This window comes from Haliaeetus leucocephalus, unplaced genomic scaffold (assembly GCF_000737465.1).
Source record: "Haliaeetus leucocephalus isolate CR32 unplaced genomic scaffold, Haliaeetus_leucocephalus-4.0 Scaffold587, whole genome shotgun sequence".
Taxonomy (NCBI): domain Eukaryota; kingdom Metazoa; phylum Chordata; class Aves; order Accipitriformes; family Accipitridae; genus Haliaeetus; species Haliaeetus leucocephalus.
Genome location: NW_010973023.1, coordinates 7,128,142 through 7,146,847, shown reverse-complemented (window position 1 = coordinate 7,146,847; position 18,706 = coordinate 7,128,142). Strand labels below are relative to the sequence as shown.

The 18,706-nt window shown below is 36.9% G+C and overlaps 1 protein-coding gene across 1 annotated transcript in view; it reads right to left on the bottom strand.

The window, feature by feature from the left end:
• Nucleotides 1-18,706, bottom strand: part of LOC104838333 (dynein heavy chain 5, axonemal-like) — a 170,630-nt gene that overhangs the window by 105,954 nt on the left and 45,970 nt on the right. The window contains exons 33-42 of the mRNA XM_010578013.1: nucleotides 17,045-17,156; nucleotides 16,588-16,716; nucleotides 15,028-15,227; nucleotides 14,771-14,924; nucleotides 12,115-12,381; nucleotides 11,787-11,915; nucleotides 11,171-11,386; nucleotides 9,408-9,554; nucleotides 7,629-7,801; nucleotides 4,787-4,965 (exon numbers count right to left, since the gene is read on the bottom strand). Coding sequence (XP_010576315.1) covers nucleotides 4,787-4,965; nucleotides 7,629-7,801; nucleotides 9,408-9,554; nucleotides 11,171-11,386; nucleotides 11,787-11,915; nucleotides 12,115-12,381; nucleotides 14,771-14,924; nucleotides 15,028-15,227; nucleotides 16,588-16,716; nucleotides 17,045-17,156 — 1,706 coding nt within the window. The remainder of the gene's footprint in view (nucleotides 1-4,786; nucleotides 4,966-7,628; nucleotides 7,802-9,407; nucleotides 9,555-11,170; nucleotides 11,387-11,786; nucleotides 11,916-12,114; nucleotides 12,382-14,770; nucleotides 14,925-15,027; nucleotides 15,228-16,587; nucleotides 16,717-17,044; nucleotides 17,157-18,706) is intronic.

Below are 18,706 nucleotides of genomic sequence, written 5' to 3'. Positions count from 1 at the left end.
TCTTTTTCCTAAATGTTTTCTAACTAATTTCTGTGATATTATAAGGAAAAACATTCTCCAAAACAAAAGAATTTGAAGAAAATAAAAAGTCACATGGACCTAATTACAAAATTTAAAAGCAAGTGGAACATATACAAATACCACAAAGCCATAATGAAGCAACGATTAAAGTAATTCTATAGACAGGTACCAAATTTAAAACATGAAAGACTCAATCCTACTGTGTTAAAAAACAAATGAAGACTGTTCCTTGACTTCACTGGTGTGGCAGCAAGTCCTTTAACTAATGTTCTCCCTCTTGTATGAGGAATACCAGGGCCCTGGATGCACCAATAAGCCTTAATTGCCCCGACCAGCCTTACCTGGGGCTTCTACCCATACTCTCTGTCCTCCAGTCCAGGAGCTCCATTTCAGCTCTGGGAGGTCTGGGCTATGTTGTATGTAGGGCTGGGCACAGCCCTACCTCCTGTTATCCTGACTTGCTGACTGAACTTCCCAGAGGACCCCAGAACTATCCATAGTGTTACCTCCAGCCCTGCCTCCTTCTGTTTCTGACTGAACTTCCTAGATGGACCCTGGACCCAGCTTGTTATTTCACCTTGTCTGATGGTCACTGGACAGCTGACGGAACAAGCTGTCACCAACCTGCCCTGCTCAGGCACTGTGGGACTGTGCCGTGGTCAGTGAAGTCCCTGCCCCTGCCTGTGTGGTGGTCACCATGGGCTCCTGGCTTGTCTTCCCTCATGGAGCTGCCCCATTCTTGCTGCTCCCTGATAGAAAATTCTTGAAGAGATTTTTCAAATGCATTTGACCCCTTTTGTTACATGTGTTATATGACTACTTGGATCCATTCTGAAAAAAAAAACCAAAAAAACTGGTTTTTCTACTTTGTTTATTAAACATCAATATCTACTCTTCGGGATGCAACAAGGAAAAGCCCTAAAGCCGGATATTTTTAACAAAGAAACTTTGTTCCATATAATATTGTCTCGTACACTTACTATCTGTATATTAAAGGCATTTGAAATTACTTTCTCTATAGAATGGTGAGGTTCAGTTCTAACCAAACAATTTTCCCTTGGGAAAGGAAAACAACAAAAAAAAAAAATCACTTGTTCTATAATGCCACCTGCTGCATGGAGTTAGGAAACCTGACTCTCAGGCAAGGCCAATATCCCACAGCTTTGAATAAATTCAGTTCTTGCAAAATTATTTCATTCTGGTGGTGTTTAAAAATAAAAAGGAAAGAAAATACACATATATGTATACACACAGACACAAGCAAAGGCACAGCAAGCAAGCTGTCAGCTGCAAAACAGCTTTGAGACAACATAATTTTGTTGTGCACTGTCAGACTGCACATTAATCTCTGTCCCCACACAGAACATATTATGGTAATCAAATACAGAAATGTAGTAAAAGCAGAAAACAAAGGACAGGACTAAAGAGATTTTTAACTATGTCTAAGAAATGTGAACTCCCTCCCCCCCCCGCAATCAGTACAGATATCCTACAAACCTGGTGCTCACATAAGAACCACACAGCGTAGCTACTCCCCCCTCAGAAAGACTTCAAAATGCATCTCTGCAATGCAGTACCATGTCCCTTTCCATGTCAGTGACCCTATGATCTATACACAGCTGTGTGGCCTGACCCTTGAAACAACACATCTCTTGAGATTTTACACAGGAATAGAACTATAGTGACATAATTCGAAGAAAATGTCACTAAAACAGAACTCTGTCTAGCCAAAGTGCAGCCCAGCAGCAGTGAGCTGCAAGGTACTTGTCGGTCCTGAAAGAATTTACAGAGCTCCATACTTGTTTATACACCTTCTGAATTAAGATAAATATAAAATCTTACATTAAATATTGCATTAAATATCAAAAAGGTACTTCAGGTAAGACTGGAGTTGTTTGACTGTAACGACAGAAAACAGAACCAAAGCAAACATGACTTTTATACTCACCTACTGACAACCACAGACAAAACGTTTCCTAAAGGGTATTCACCAACACTTTTCAGCAACAGTGATGAAGTCCCCTTGATTTGCTATTCCTGGGCAATTTTAACACTGAATTTGATATAATACAAAACTTGAAAATTCACCTTCTCACTTGTTTCCCTGGTACTTTCATGGGTTACCTCTGGTCCAATGCAGATGACCAGTTTTATCTGAACCTACTTTTTGGTTCAAATTTCAAAACTGAAACTATCAAAAATGAAAGTACAGGCCTTGGACAGCTTGACTAGACCATCTGCCTGTGAATAGCTGGAGTCACACAGGAAAACAAAAGAGAGAGGAAGACAGGGAAACGGGGAGACAGAACCTCATCTCTGAGCCAACCAGGAGAACTTTAAATTATCATTTTATAGTATACAATATATTGTTATGTATATTATATTATATTATATTATATTTTTCTATTTCTTTATTCTGAAGATCAAACTTATTGTCCTTCCAGAAAAAATCTGGAAACGTGGCTGCAGACATGACAACACCACTTCCACACCCCCTTTTTGTCCTCACTGCTAAATCTGCTAATATCTGATAACTTGACCCACAGCACCAGATGAAGTGAAAAGTTTGGAAGAGGAAACACTGGTGATGGAGTACAAAGCCTATTGCAGACGTGGAATTCTGAAGAATTTCTCATGTGTGCACTACAACATATGTATGCTTCATGAGAACTTTCTTATCAGTCTGCATGAAAGCGCTTCTGCAGCTGTGAAGAACTGTCTTTTTTTCCATTAAAGATCTCATATGCATTTAAGAATCTTCCTCTAAACTCACTTTGCTCCTCCTATTAAACCAAAAAGAGTTCATTTCCTTCCCTGACTTCAGTATATCCACTCTTCAAGAAATACCAGGTATCTTAAAGACATTTCAACATAAAAATTGTGATTCCAAGTGTCATGGTTTAACCCCAGCCAGCAACTAAGCACCACACAGCTGCTCGCTCACTTCCCTCCCACCCAGCAGGATGGGGGAGAGAAGCAGGAAAAAAAAGTAAAACTCATGGGTTGGAGATAAAGACAGTTTAACAGGTCAGAAAGGAAGAAAAAAATAATAAAATTACAATAATAATAATAATAAAAGAATTGGAGTATACAAAACAAGTGACGCACAATGCAATTGCTCACCACTTGCTGACTGATGCCCATTCAGTTCCCGAACAGCAATCGCCCCCCTCCCCAGCCAACTCCCCCTAGTTTATATGCTGGGCATGACGTCATATGGTATGGAATATTCCTCTGGACAGTTGGGGTCAGCTGTCCTGGCTGTGTCCCCTCCCAACTTCTCATGCTCCACCCGCCTTCCTGCTGGCTGGGCCTGAGAAGCTGAAAAATCCTTGACTTAGTATAAACACTGCTTAGCAACAACTGAAAACATCAGTGTGTTATCAACATTCTTCTCATCCTAAATCCAAAACACAACACTATGCCAGCTACTAGGAAGAAAATTAACTCTATCCCAGCTGAAACCAGGACACCAAGCCAGGCCCTTCCAAGTTGTGAAAGTAAGTCCAAAGCAACTGGTGCCCTTCACAGATGAAAGCATCAGTGACTTATCTAAGAACAGAATCTTATTTTTTCTCCCAGACACACAACAGTCTGATGAATGCTGAAAAAAATCACCCTATTCAGGCTCTATTCAGCTGGATCTATTATCTAATTCCCAGGCAAATTGTCTGAGAAGTAAGCCACCATCCCACTAGCAAATTGACTGAGGTAAGCAGTCACAGGCATCATGGTTGCCTGAAGAGGAATTTGTTGACTTCTATAAGCATTTTTCCTAACTTACATTGAACAACAGCATGCCATTAAATGAGGCAGCCAGATAACAAGGACACATTACACAGTATTACTTAGCTTTTGTTGCATATGATGACAATACTACATGGAAAATGGTCAGCTTATCGAAAAACAACAAAGAAAGCTGAGCCCTAAAACTCAGCTCATTTTCTTACACACAGAAATTGTGCCCAGTTTTACTAAAAGAAGGCAATGACAAGCTGCAGTTATGTCTATTGACTCTATCTGAAATGACTATAAGTTACCAAAGTGCTCAGGATACGAAGGCAGAAACAAAGCAAGTGTACAGACGCTAGATGTCTGAACTGACACATCACAAACAGTTTAATACAAAGAAGTGAAATCACCAAGGAGTCAGGAAAACGGTGGCATTCTGTGGTCTGCCAGTCCATATAACCAGTAGTAGCTATACACAAGAAAATAGACATAATGCAGTCCACAGATAATGGATCACCTGATCACTGTTTGCAAAACTGACTTCAAAGCTCTGCTTATCATGAAAAGTTATCAGAGTTTGACTACTACCTCATTTTCCTGGTTTCAAAAAAGTTTGAGTTCAAAATAAGACACCGCACCACTTTGCATGTTTCCCTGCTTTGCACAACATCATTGAGCTTCATATTTGTTTCTCTTGCTTGATAGAAAAATGGCAAGGGGGGGCTAAATATCCTCTGTCCTTGGGATGGGTAGGATAGAGGCATAAAGAACATCAGTAGAAAGGATTCAAAGAGAAAAGGAAAAGAAGACATAGATAGGAAATACCATCCAAGAATATAAAAAAAGACTGGAAAGCATGCAGGAAGAAAAAAGTTTAAAAAAAAGGAGAACTAATTAAATATCAGGAAAAGTTGATGAGCATCTAGAAATAAGAGGAAACGGAGAAGAAAATACCCTACTAATCATTGCTAACTCACTAGTGAAGACATAAAAACTTATGACTCTAAAATGAACAAACCAGATTATTTCTAACCTTTATAGATACGGCCAAGTCCTCTGTAGTCCATTTGGTCTGAACAATTGAAAACAACAACATACTTTCCCAGGCATTTGCCCATGTCTTTAGTTGTCTCTGTTTTCCCTGTCCCTGCAGGTCCTGCTGGTGCACCACCCATACTCATGCCCAGGGCCTGTGCCAGAGTGATGTAACACCTAGAGACAGAACAAAGAGTTCTGTTAATCTTTTTCCACTATTAATTACCTGAAGTCCATTAATGTAACCACAGCAGTTGTATTATACAGAGCCGTGGAAGGGGGCAGAAATGGGTGCGCTTCCGTGTGGTAAGTCCTCAGTCACCCCCTTTGCACACTGTGGAGTTCCCAGGTACCACCTTTGCTTCACCTGCAGAAAAGCAAGCATCCAGCGCAGCAATGACTGCAACAGCCCAGGAAACGCACAGGCCAATTCTAAATGCTGAATACCAAAATACTGTAGTATTGTGATTTTCTCACAATAATCATACACCCTCCCTCCATGACTCAGCCTCATTCTGCAGCACCCAGACCCACTGAGCTTCTGCCTTTTTTCCCATCCTCCTCCCTTCTCCCCAGAGCACACAAGATGGGCTCTCTAATCTGGCAATAGGAAGGCATAGAGGCTGGAAGCAGCTCCCATTCTTGCCATTTCCCTACCAGCATGCCAAACCAGAGCAGTGCCGCCAGTCACAAAGTCTTTGAGTTCCAGGAGGGGATGGACAAGAGGGAAGATTGTAATGGGCAATGGAGAAAGAAAAGGAGGCATCCATTAATCCTAGGATCATATTCTGCTTCAGCCTCCATCCTGGGTTGACATCCTCAGATTTAAGTCTCAGCCTCCCCAGATGGTGTGGAGACTACTGAAGGGTGTAGGAAGACTGTTGTTCTAACCTACAACGTTCCAAAATCCCAGTAAGCACATTTTAACACTGTGAAACTCAATAGCTTTATGATATATCTGGGGAAAGAAAATGGGCACTGAAAAAACCCAAATGATGCCAGCTAGTATCACTTCCCATAAAATAATACAGTGCTCATTCTAATATAATAGCAGTAATAATGCTTTATCATCTTATTACTCAGTAATCAGTTAACAGGCACTCAGTTAACACACTCCTAAAAATTTTGCTACTGAAAATGAGATAAGGACAAACTGTATACATAGTACAAGTCCTAAACAGAACTTGCATTTCATTTTTTGTACCTGCCATGACATGGTCTGTGTCTGACACGATGTTTAGGAACACTCAATTTCAGTCCCATTATCTTAATGTAATGTACTACTGCCTGTGTGTATTGATCATGTGCTTCAGAAATCTTTCTGAATACAAAATCATTAGCCAAACAGCACTTGACTCCAAGTTGATTAATGGAAAGCAAAGATATCATTACTTGAAAATTGTCGGAAGCTCATACAAGTCTATATAGCAATATTAAAAATATTAAAATGGCAAAAGCCTATAAGGGGAATAAAATCTGTTCTTATGCAATACTGCTTAGGTGCATAAGTTTCCCATGCCAACACTAGAAAACATCTCTCCTTCAAATACTCTTTCAATACATGACAGTGGATAGACACCAATCCCTGCAGCTCTGTTTGGGTTTTCTAGGTTTGCCCAAAGACAGATACCTCTGTTCTTTTTTTGTTGTTATTATTATAGTTTAAACTAATTCAAAAGACTAATTTTCTTCAATAATGCCACCCTGCGCTAGTTTTCAATCTCGTGTGACATAGCACCTTGAATCAATCCCTAACCAATTAGGTTGCATTTTAATTCTGTGAACACATTTTGAATGACATTTTCTTGATACTGTCTCTCCCAGTGGGCAAAAATATTGTCTGAGTGGTAGTGCTGCCATACGTACTAATCAACTGCATGTTTACTGCTGCAAACAGATCTCTATCTAGCATAGGAATAGTAGGGTACATAACAGAATTTGGCAGATGTGTATTACATATTAAAAGCCAGGTAGCCAAGCATAGGGTTTTGGCTCTCTTAAATAGCTCACTGGGCATAATTTTGGTTCAGAAATTGCCAAAAGTCTGAAATTTCACTAGTAAATAAAATCTAGTAGCACAGAGAGTGCAAAGACAATCCCAGCATTAATTCAACGGCCTGCAGTCATTCTTCACACAACAAATGACTGAACATGCACAGTATTTTGACATTCCTATCCGCACTTAAAAGAACAAGCTCTGGCATAACAAATACATCTGCTTCTTGCCTAGCTGAAGCACTACCAAGTACTTTAGGAAAATATGCATTTAATGGAGTTTGCACTGTGCTGTATAACTAACACTCCAGCAGTAAAAAGTTCTCCTTATGTTTTGCCCTCAAAGCTTTTTCTGTGTTTGTAGTTCTGTAATTCTCCATAGGCCTTGCTTAAAACCATATTGGCACTAGTAATTCAATGCTATGTCCTGAGTTACTGCTTTTTCCTCTAGGGTGACTTCAAATGAATCACTTGCTGTAATCTTAAATTCTCATGCAACTACTAACCTATTGAAAGCAGCAATATATTTTTTTCTAGATCCACTCTGTGTAGGTTGGTGAAGTGTATGGCATTCAGGTGTATTTATCTTGAGCACAAGTTTCTCAATGCCTACCACACCACATATAGCTCAAGCAAAAACTCAAAGAGAATTCCAAGACCCCTCCTAGGGATGCCTGCTTTCACTAGCTGAATATATAAGCACTGGCCTCTGCTGTTCACCAGAGATACTGCAGCATTATAGTGCAACCAAAGAAAGAATTCTGACTGATGAAAGTTAAAGGAATTAAGTCAAAGGAATTAAATCTTAGTTCCAGTACTATGCACTGCATTCTATTTATAACTACCTGTCAGTTAAGGGAGTTATAACAAGCCTGTCTGTACACCCTAAGTATTCATTGCAGTAGGTGAACTCTACATCAGTGATTTGGATAATGCATTTATCCAAGTCTTCAAGAAAATAAAATCGAGACTGTTTTTGCCATTCAAAATCAGATGGAGATTTAATGTTCATACGGACCTATAACGGAAAAGAAAAATAATTAATACAGAAGTGAACCAATATAACAAATTCATCTTAAATTCCATACAGAAAAAAAAAAATCTACTATGCATAAATTCAAGAGCTGGAAGAACAAGCACAGAATCTGTCAGGAGTCAAGATATCCAGAATCATCTTTTCAAACCTGTCTATGACGTGCTCTGAACCCTTTGACCACTTTGATTTTCCTCTGAATTGTGTACAGAGATTAGGAATTGTGTGATACAGAGATACTGAAGAACAGTGATGGAAAAATTCATAAAAAACTAAGTAACAATACTGGTTACACTGCATGGTATCTGGTGCTATTACTCACAGAAATACTAAATCATGGACAACGCTTGAATGTATTGTATATGTGTCTATGTGTTTGTTTATTTGGGATGTATTTTTCAGTATGAACTTCCCACACATATTTAGAGTTGTGGCAGATTAATAGATCTTGATTCATTATTTTTGACACTTGATCTCAAAACCACTGGCCTCTTACGGAATATGTAGTCCTGGTTATCAGCCTTGCAGACATGGTGTAAGGTGAAGAGGAGGTTCTGAATTCTCAGCCACTTCCCTCTATTTTCTCTCAATCACGAAAGGACATGTTTAGCAGGGAATAGAACATTTTGAGAGAAAAGAGTAGTATTACATGTACCAATTAAGAATCTTCTCCCCAGTTTTGGACTTGCCCCTGATTTTTTACTTCACATACAGACCCTTTAAATTTAACCAATCTTCTGTAATTTAATATTATGATATGACATTAAATTAATTGATAATGAAATGTCCCATTAAGAAAATAATTATGAAAATAAATTAAAAATTACAGGCAAAGGAAAAAACCCCATGCCTATCTTAGAAGCTGGCAGTTTTCTTTCTAACATTCAGTATTTTTCTTTAAGATTTTCTATCTATCTTTACACATGCACTTAATTTTTATCTTTCTAACATGTATACATAAATTAAACAATGCTGTATTGAATTATTGACCTTTGCATCATGCAAGCTTTTTGAAAGATATTTTACTTCTATTTTATAATTATAGTTTCATGTATTCAATATACTTATCTAAAGGAAGCCTGATGCAACTAAATTATAAAAAAAAATTAGAATATCTGTTCTGGTTATTGTTGCTACCCTTTTCAAATATATGGAGCCTCACCACTTTAACCTTTGAATAACTATTACCTTAAATCAACACATAGGCTAGGCTGGACATCACATGATGGATAGCAATACTAAAGGGACTTTTTTCCATTTACATTTCAATTAAATAATATATTAAATATTCAATTTGAGAGAATAGTTTAATTTAAAAAGTTAAACTCTTTTGCTCACAGGGAATTTGTGCATGATGGTTATCAACAACCATTTTAAAAACTGAAGTCTGAACCTATGAACATACCTATATATAATTCATTCTTATCTCTGCATGACGTCTATATGAAATCAAACTAAATCTGATATGCTGTTACACAGCACTAATGTCAGAGCTACTCAAAGAAAACAGATTGTAAGATTTGTTTATAATTTTTTTATATGTGCAAAAAAGTCCATACAGAAAGTCCCTTAAAAGTTTTCAAAAACTTACCAAATCATCAAAGATATCCTTCTGGTGCACATGAATGGTGATTAAAGTTTCATATTTTGTCCGCTCCATTCTTGTCAGATTGTGTGTTGTCATGTCAATCATATCATTTAAAATTTCCAAAAACTTCTGATTTGTTGTGTGCATTACCTTTTCCACATAGCAAGAACAGCCATATTAATACAGACATCATTTTTATTTCCAATGTTTAGAACAAAAACCAAAAAACATCTGCATATGTACGGGCCCATGACATCTATGATCTGCTTTGTATTTATTAGGCTTGGAATCCTAAATCTGGATTTGCAGGCTGCCCTCCATGCATGCATTCTTAGTGCAACAGAGTACAATAAGGTTATATCTAGGTGAAGAGGTCACATCATAAGATTTTATTCCACGACTGTTCCTTCTTCTACTATACATTATATCTTCAGCTGACTGCACCCCTGCATATTTTCAGAACCATCAGTCTCTGGTTTGGGGTATTGCACATCAGCCCAAGCAGTATCTACTCTTTAGGGGAAATGGGAACCTGGAGATTTATCACATCCTTTAACCAGAGGAGGGGGGAAATGTAGTGTAATTTTAGATGCCAATGCTAAAATAATAATTTCTTTTGTGGCACCAGATTCTGTTACAAAATTCCACAAAATACAATACTGACTTATGTAAACAGCATCAGCCTATCAGTGATGTTCCTGGTACACAACAAATTATAAAGCGCTGAGGTTTCAGAAAGGGCAGCTCATACATACTCCTGTTCGAAACATGCAAGAGAACAATCACACTAGCTTCCTGTAAATAGATGCAAAACCTAAAACTCACACTGTTTGCTGAGAAAAGAATGCTAAAAACAATGCAAAACTAAAGGAGAACTAAACAACCTCCCCGCTCCCCAAACATACACACATAGTTCATCCCCCCAAAAGTTGTTTTCTAGTTAATGCAAAAGAATCTTTGTGTCTAGTTAGTACATGAACTGGAGTGGACTAAAAGTAAGTAGGTCTATGCCCTTTTTAAACTTTGTACAATGCAGAAAATGTGGCACTAAGTGGTCTTCTCCATAGTCTAGAGTTTTCATTCAGTATCAAAGTACAGCGTGGTACCATTCTCCTGCATTTACTTTTATGGTAGGATGGTGTTTCTAGTTCTTAGTCCAATCTCACTGTATATTCTTGATTAATGGTAATTTGCAACTCTTTAGGTCACATCCTCTCCTTCCTCCTTCATAGATTTGGTGTTAGTAATAACACCTTGGTGTTAACAGTGTCTTCTCTGCGTGTTTGAGATTAAACCAGCACCTCCTCAAATGGCTTCCATTCTTTCCCTTCCCTAAAAAACAGAGGTCATCAACTGAAGAATCTAATACACCAGTCTAATAGACCAATGCCCATGAAGCACAGTTATTTCCCCAAATTTGGGGAGCTCTTATTTCTTTCCAAATTTGATTTTAGGAAAGTAATAGGATAAGATTCTTTATATTCCAAAACTGAGAAATTGTCCCTTCCCAAGATGACTGCACTGACAGAACAATAGAGAAAATCACAGGATTAGGAACAATTCTAAAGCACATGCTGGGGGATGATGACGAAGTGTGACCTTTTAACACATTTTTTATCATTCTGTTTTCCTGTTAGTTTATTTGTTTTTCTGGTTACTTAACTAGTATTTTGTGCTTTTTCCTACATGTTACTTTTAACTTTTCACAATATGCACTGTTCCAAACAATGCTTTTAATTAATCCCCAAAGATTCATTAAATACTACCTTTTTGTCTGTTTTGGTACTGTTCAGTGCATTCTCTGCATCTCTGGTCCAGATCATTTGAATTCCCAGAAGTCCTATTTGCGCAGGAAACATTGCCTGAAAGTCATACAGCTTAAATCCTGAATCGCTAATGGCCATTGATGCCTGTCTAATGATGGTGTGGATTGTTTTCCTAATCCCATTCAGCAGCTGACCTAACCAGAATTCCACATTGCCCTGAAATAAACAAGAAAGTACTTTTAAAGAATTAGTTTATGAATAATTCACAATGAGAAAAAGCCCTACGCAACTTTTTTCCCAGGCCTTCATACTCCCATTTCCCTTTTTGTTATTCTCTAATGTTTCAAAGATTCCTCTCCTCCTCCTGCTCCACTGCCCTTCTAGAGATATGTGATGGATTTGGCACTTCACGTCAGTACTGCTGAAAAAACAGGTAGAGTAATCGTTACAGAATGACACAAATGTCCTGTCCTTTCTGGCCTTTGTTCTTGCTGTTCACATTGGAAGGTTTTCATTCAGCTAGTCAAATAATAGCATGATACGATACTGTTGGTCTCCAAAATATAAATCTACTTTAAATGAAGTCATGAAAAACTGCAATATATACTTCCATTACCTGAGCTAAAACTGGTTCAATAATATTGACCTGTTCTCCTTCTTGAGATTCAAACAATAAAATCTGGTCATAGTTTTTTTCATGAAATCCCACTCGGTTAACATTGTCAAACAAACTTAATAAATGTGCCTACAACAGAAACAGAAAAAAAAAAGCTGCATAAACTGATCTGATATGGCATTCTTACTTTGCCTTTAAATCCTGTATTAGAAGATTCTATAAATCTTTTCATAAGTGAAAGAAATTTTGTCAACGAAATAACAAAATCCTCCATGGTCCTCACTTACTAATATTGACCATAAGAACTTTATTGCTTTATTACTTGTACCTGAATAGTGTGGGAATCAGATGCTTGACCAAGGATTTCCAGAAGAGCAGGGTCAGATACAAAAAAGAATCTTGGAAATATTAACCGTTTTTTTTCCAAATACCCAGTCAGTGATTTCTGACAGATTTCCAATTGTTCCAGCAAATGTGGTAATAACTGTGCCAAAGTCTCATCTCCAACACAGCACTGCACAATGTTTGTTGTTTCATGGGCTCTCTGCATAATTCTCTGCCATGATTTATCAATGTTCTGAAATCTTCTGGCTTCCTGGAGTACATGAAAAACACATTAGCTCTTCCTCATGTTTGTCAAATTCTAAAAATTAAAGAATTCCATGAGACAAGGTAACAGTTTAATATTTCCCTTGATGTTCAAGTCGCCTTTGCAGGACTAATGTATGAATACTTATAGGCATGCTTATAATGGTCAGAGTTCAAATTGCAAGAGAAAGAGTCCAATGGGACAGTTCTGGAAATGTCTTTTATTTCATGTTGGGCACCAAAATTGTCCATATACAAGGATTCCAACACACCAAAAAACTCAAGCAGCAGCCTTCTCAGAAATGACAGTCTTCCTAATAGCAATACACAATGTCATGTAATGGCTGCTCCACACAGGTTATGAGCAGCACAGTTGTTAGCAGTAACACTTGACAAACAAAAGCAGTATAAATACTCTGAAGGTGCTGCACTTGTAAGGTATTGTAGGTTAAGGGAGACAAATTCTCAAATACTGGGAGCTGGAGAATAAATATTTTTCTACACTGGGTATACTGATTTTAAAAACTCTTCACCTACAACAAATGAAATGTTAATGGGATCATAAATTATCTGAGAGCTAGAAGAGATCTCAAGAGACCATCCAAAGCCATTTACCTGTCACAAGACAGTATCATACCCATGCTACTCTTGAAAAACATCTGTCTGTCTTGTGTTTAAAGATGCTCAATGCTGGAGATTCAGAAGCCTCTCTAGGCAACCTTTGCTACTGGTGACTCTGTTTTAATATCTAAGCTTAATCTTTCTTGTGTGTACACCAATTATTTCTCATTATATTCATAGATACAGAGAACACATTGTTTTCTTCCTGTTAAGAGCAACACTTATGTTTTTTAAAACTTATCACGTCTTCTCTTCAGTTTTTCCTCTCCTTCAAGCCAAACGAGCCTAGCTGTTGAATCTTTTCTTGTGCATCATCCTTTCTAGATAGTTCCTCATTCTTATCACCCTATTCTATGCTCTCTTAAATTTGTCTGTGTTTCTCCAGCCAAAACTAGGTACAATATTCTAGTTATCAGTTAATGCTCTTTAGACACTCCACTTTTATGCCTGCATTTTACACACCAGCAATCTAAAACTCATTTTCTAATTGTACTACGAGAGACAATGTCAAAAGCCTATCAAGACACATAACAACTACTGGTTTTCTTCTATCCAAAAGCTTGTTGCCCGCCCTAAAAATAAATTAGATTTGTTTGACAGGTTTTGCTCCTAAAAAATTCACAGACTGTTATTCATCTGCTTGTTAGCTTCCAGATGCTTACAGACAGTTATTTGTTGCAGTATTCATCCAGGAATTGCAATTAAGCCCACTCATCTATCATTACTCCTCCACCAAGCTGTTCTTTCTCCTCCTTCTTAAAAGATAGTCACCACATCTGCTTTTTTCCCAGAATACTGGTTCATGTATCATCTTTGTAAGAAGTAGCTTTAGCAGTTATCAAATGCCTCAGCTGTGCTGCAGCATTTGTTCATCTGCAAAAACTGCTTATCAATTCTCTGATAAGCATTAACAATTATTAACATATCTCACAAACTAAAAAAAAGTATTGTTATCTTAAATAACAGTTAAGAAAGCTTTACTTATCTTACAACAATTAATGTTAGTTTTGGAAATCGTAAGCCTTTAATTATAAAAGATGTGGCCTGAAATAATTTATTATTTAATAATTTCCCAATAATCATGGTTTTGTTAAATTACAGCACTGGTTGGTCCAGTGCTACCAAACTGTGGTGTGTTAGAACTACATGAAAACCTCTCATTAGGAGACACAACAGAGAGGATGACTTATTCTGGTATTTCACTCCTGCAGGAAGTCAGATCATTCTTTGTTTTGCAGCTGCTATTGTGGAAGTTCATAATTGCCTTTTGAAGATGTTGCAATAGTTCACACAGATTAACACACATGCAGCTGCCCAAGTCTTGCAGTGACTCTCTGTGGGACTTCCTTATATTGAGTCCTAGCAAGTACAGAATTCAGACAGAAAATCTGTCATTCTATTATTACATAACTTAGAGCCTATAAACATGTGCTCCCAGGGAGAAAGGGATGTCTGCATAAATGGCAAAAGTGATAAATCAGTTTTGTACCATTAAGTAGTCCTGAGCCTTGTACTATCATATGATTCACTAATATTGCAAGCTGACAGGAACATTTGAGCCTGAATTACAAACAGTGCTGTTCCTGTAGGTTTGACCAAGTTTTAAGCAGTTCAATCAGACAGAGTCCAGTTTCGCAAAGCTTCTTCTGAACTACCTATGTGGAGCCCACAAAATTTATATGCATTATATGCATTGGCAAGTAAACTCTGTGATGTGGCTAATCCCTTGGTACAACATATTGCCGTTAACATATTGTTATCATAAATCAATATACCTGAGGTAGTTGTTTAGCAATGTCTCCACCAACAAACACAGCTTCAAGGTAAATCCAGAGGTTTTGTACAGTAATCCAGTTTTCAATTATCTCTGCAGTATTGGTCAACTTCTGAACCCACTGTTGTATAGTGGACTTAAATGGTGCATTATACCTGTGTGAACATGAGTCAAAGGGAAAAAGAACCTAAGATGATCATTGTTTCCTTTTGCGTTTGATTAGATTTACATAATATGTGCATTTATTAAGTTTTGTACCTGTTGCTCATGAGCGACCCCAATATCATGAGGCTGTCTTCCACCAAAGCTATTTTCTCCAGTATATCTGATCCTTTCAGAAGGAGTTCTCCTCGAGTTTTGAATTGGCCAAAACTGAAAGCATGAGTACTCCATTCACTGATGACATGCTTCAATTTTGCTTCAATATCCTTTTCTTTAACAGCACTGATGCAGATATCCTGTGCAAAATTAAACTAGTAAATTACATTCCTCTAAGGCTAATATAATGCACACTTATAAAGACAATTAAAATTCATTGGCTAGATCCAGACTTCAGTGTAAGTCCTAGCTAATGAAAATATACATTGAAATACCTCAAAATTATTATATTACAAACTAGATTATATTATAGTACTACTTATAACTGGAACATTTTATGGGCTATATTCTGTCTTCACTAGTACTAGCACCTTACACTTTTGAAAATTCACTAACTCACTGAATCTGCAGGCAGAATTTGCCTCTCTGTATGTATTAAAATTTGAAGTCAAATATACCTACTGAGAGGTTTAAGGAAAATACACATTAACAATCAAAGCCAATAAACAGTCCAAGAATAGAGCATATGTGGACAACATGACTGCCTGTTACTTCTTCAAGACAGTGAGGACAGCACTGTCATAAAATTGGTTATTGCATCAGAGAGAAAAGGAGCAGCTACTCAGATTGGACCCCAAATTCAGGTTCAGGAGTATGTTGGATTCCATCACAGGTTTAAAGTCTTTCCTTGAGTGTAAGGCTGTAACTCTGAACCTTTCATATGGCTTAAATTCTTGTCTGGAAATTGGGTGCAGCAGAGGTTTGATTTCATGTTTTTGTCTTAGAAGTGTTCCTTTGTGGAACAAGACAAATCAGGTCACTACTCTGGAGGGACCACAGATTTAGCTGAGTGACAACAGAACTGAAATTAGAAACTGTTGGGGTTTCCCTTCTTTATTTTTAGCTACACTTTGTTCTTGCAAAAGGTAATGAGCATAAAGTTAATGTACTCGCTAGATAATTACTGCCCCCAAAACGGAGGGGGCAATAGCTTTGTAGCTTGTGCACATTACATAAGCCTTCTCATCTTTCTGTGCTCTTGTGAAGAGACACTTTTGAAAAACAAAAGAACCTTGTTCTACTTCAAGCCTATATCCTCCACTTCTACTGTGTTCCAAGGATTTTGACCACTTAACAGGATCAGACTTACATCAACTATTTTTTCTCTCTGATAAGACATTTAGAAGGAAGAAAAAAATTATGAGTACGCAGACCCTAAACCAGAAGCATGACAGAATCACACTACTCTTAAAACAACAGAATTCCTTCTATGGAAGGATTAGTGTAATACCATCTATCCATTTAATCCTTCTCCAGAATAAAAAGGAAATAAACTAACCATCACTGCTAATACCAGCTACCAGACTCCATTCTTCAAAAGAATTCTCCAACTAAAGCCGAATTTTTTAATGTTACAAAGCTGCCTAGAAACAGGACTTCAAAAGCACAGAGCCCAGGGTCACAAGTTATTTATTAAAAATGAACAGAAAGTACATGTACCTCAATATCTTCTTTATATTTTAATAAAGGGGCATCCATTATGTTTTTCAAAGAGAAATTTTCAGAATCAACATCAAAGTGATGCCCAGTTACTTGTGCAATTCTTTCCCAGTGTCGTGACATCATAGCCTAGAAAAGTTCATAGGAATTAGGGAAGATTTTTTAAAAATGTATTATTCTTGGGACTAGAATGATCACATACTTTTGCACTGCATCTGTTAAACAAATAGAAGAGTCTTGATTTCCATTCCATTGAAAGCATTAATAGTCCTTCTAATCACATTATGAAGTATTTTTTTTACTTTTCTGTAACTAAGCCTAATTAGATTTTTGCCATGAATATATAGCTGCTTTTATCTACAAAAAAGAATTATGGAAAGCATCTTATAATCATACAACAGAGTCTTCAATAGTTTTTCAAGTTAATCTTCTCTCCAAATTATTATGCTGAACATACTTTGTTTGCCATCATTTCAAGCAAAGGACAGCTCTCTGTGAAGTCATCAATTTTTTTTTTTAGGTCTTGAAAAGCTTGCCATTCCTTCAACGCTTTCGGTAACTTACGGATTCTTTAAAAAGCACAAAAAAGAAGAAATATTTTATTCTTAATAATCACAATCCATCATTTAATAGTACAATATATTCTCATTTTTCAACCAGTAGACTGGTAGACCATAAATAAAAATCCAGTTGCAAGCTGGCAACAATATATAGCTGATTATTTCTGACTGCAGGCATGAAACACTGCTAAAGACAGTAAAAATCACACTAGAATGACTTGGTTTCTCTTTCAGTTTGAATTAAAGGAGGTTAATTTCATGTGCAAACCCATGTCTGAACCTAAGCTTTTGCAGTGTCATTGTTTTATTAAAAATTTGAAAATTCACCCAATTTTATGAAGGGGAAAAAGGATTAAACAACATATATTTTTTCAAGCAAAATAAAGTACATCCTAAACAAAAACTGACCTGCTTGCAAACAGAAAAATACTTCTGTTTCAATCAAACAAGTCCTATCTTATACCTAGTTTGTACAAAAGACATTTAAAGAAAAATCTTCCTTTACGCACAATTTCAAGATGAAAAAAATTTGAAAATTAAGAACCTCTTGTACTGTGAATTGTCACAGCTCCACTTGCTTCTAACAAGTCATGCAAATTTTCATCTGCCAAAGCTATGGACCAAAGACTGACAGCAGTTCTCTTACAGCTCAATGGCAGAAATAAAAAGCTGCATAAAATCAACCCATAATGAAAAATTTCTTCAAAGAAGTTCTCCATTTTTCACAGCTCAAAATCAGACAGATCTGTCACACAATGCTGGAGCATGTGTGAATTCTTCACTGCTTGCTGCTAAGAGGTAGATGAACATATGCATACTGTCATGGCACTACAACAATCACTGTAGTCTTTCATGTTGAATCCAACAATAGATAGTATTAAATATGCTAGTGAAAACATTGCAGAATGGAAAATTATACTCTGCCATGTATCGACAAGGCTTTAAGAGGCAGTTCCTGGCTACTTCTATGCTGAGGCACAACAAGTAACATTCTTACAAATTTTGTCTTAGGTTGGCAATTGGAAATGGGATCTCTTAGCTTGGTAATGAAAACTGCTAAATTTTTTATACAGATAACTTTTTTCTTTGCCTTGGTCTCAGTAATATCTTCTAACAGCAAGTTCCATGAGTTACACGCTATGTTAAAAAACTACTCCATTGATCGGGTTTAAATTTCCTTCTTAAATTTACTGGACATTCTCTTTACACTATAATACAGTAAAATATAAAGGGAAACTTTGCTCTAGCTGTTATTACAAACTTCTATAATGCTCCCTACCACAAGCAATTTCTCTAAATATTTATCCTTTTAATCTCTTTTTAAATTGATTTATTTTCACATATAGTTATTTTTGTGATTCTTCTTTTCACAATCTTAGATTTTCTATTATATTACTATTTTTAAAAGTGGTAGCAAAAAAGAACATTACAGTAAAGAACTATTCATATCTTTGTAATTATGCTAAAACACTAATTGCATTTACAGTATTCCTGCTTCTTTCATAACACAGCATACCATCTTAGTTATTTCTGTGGGCACCCCCTGTACACTGTTTAAA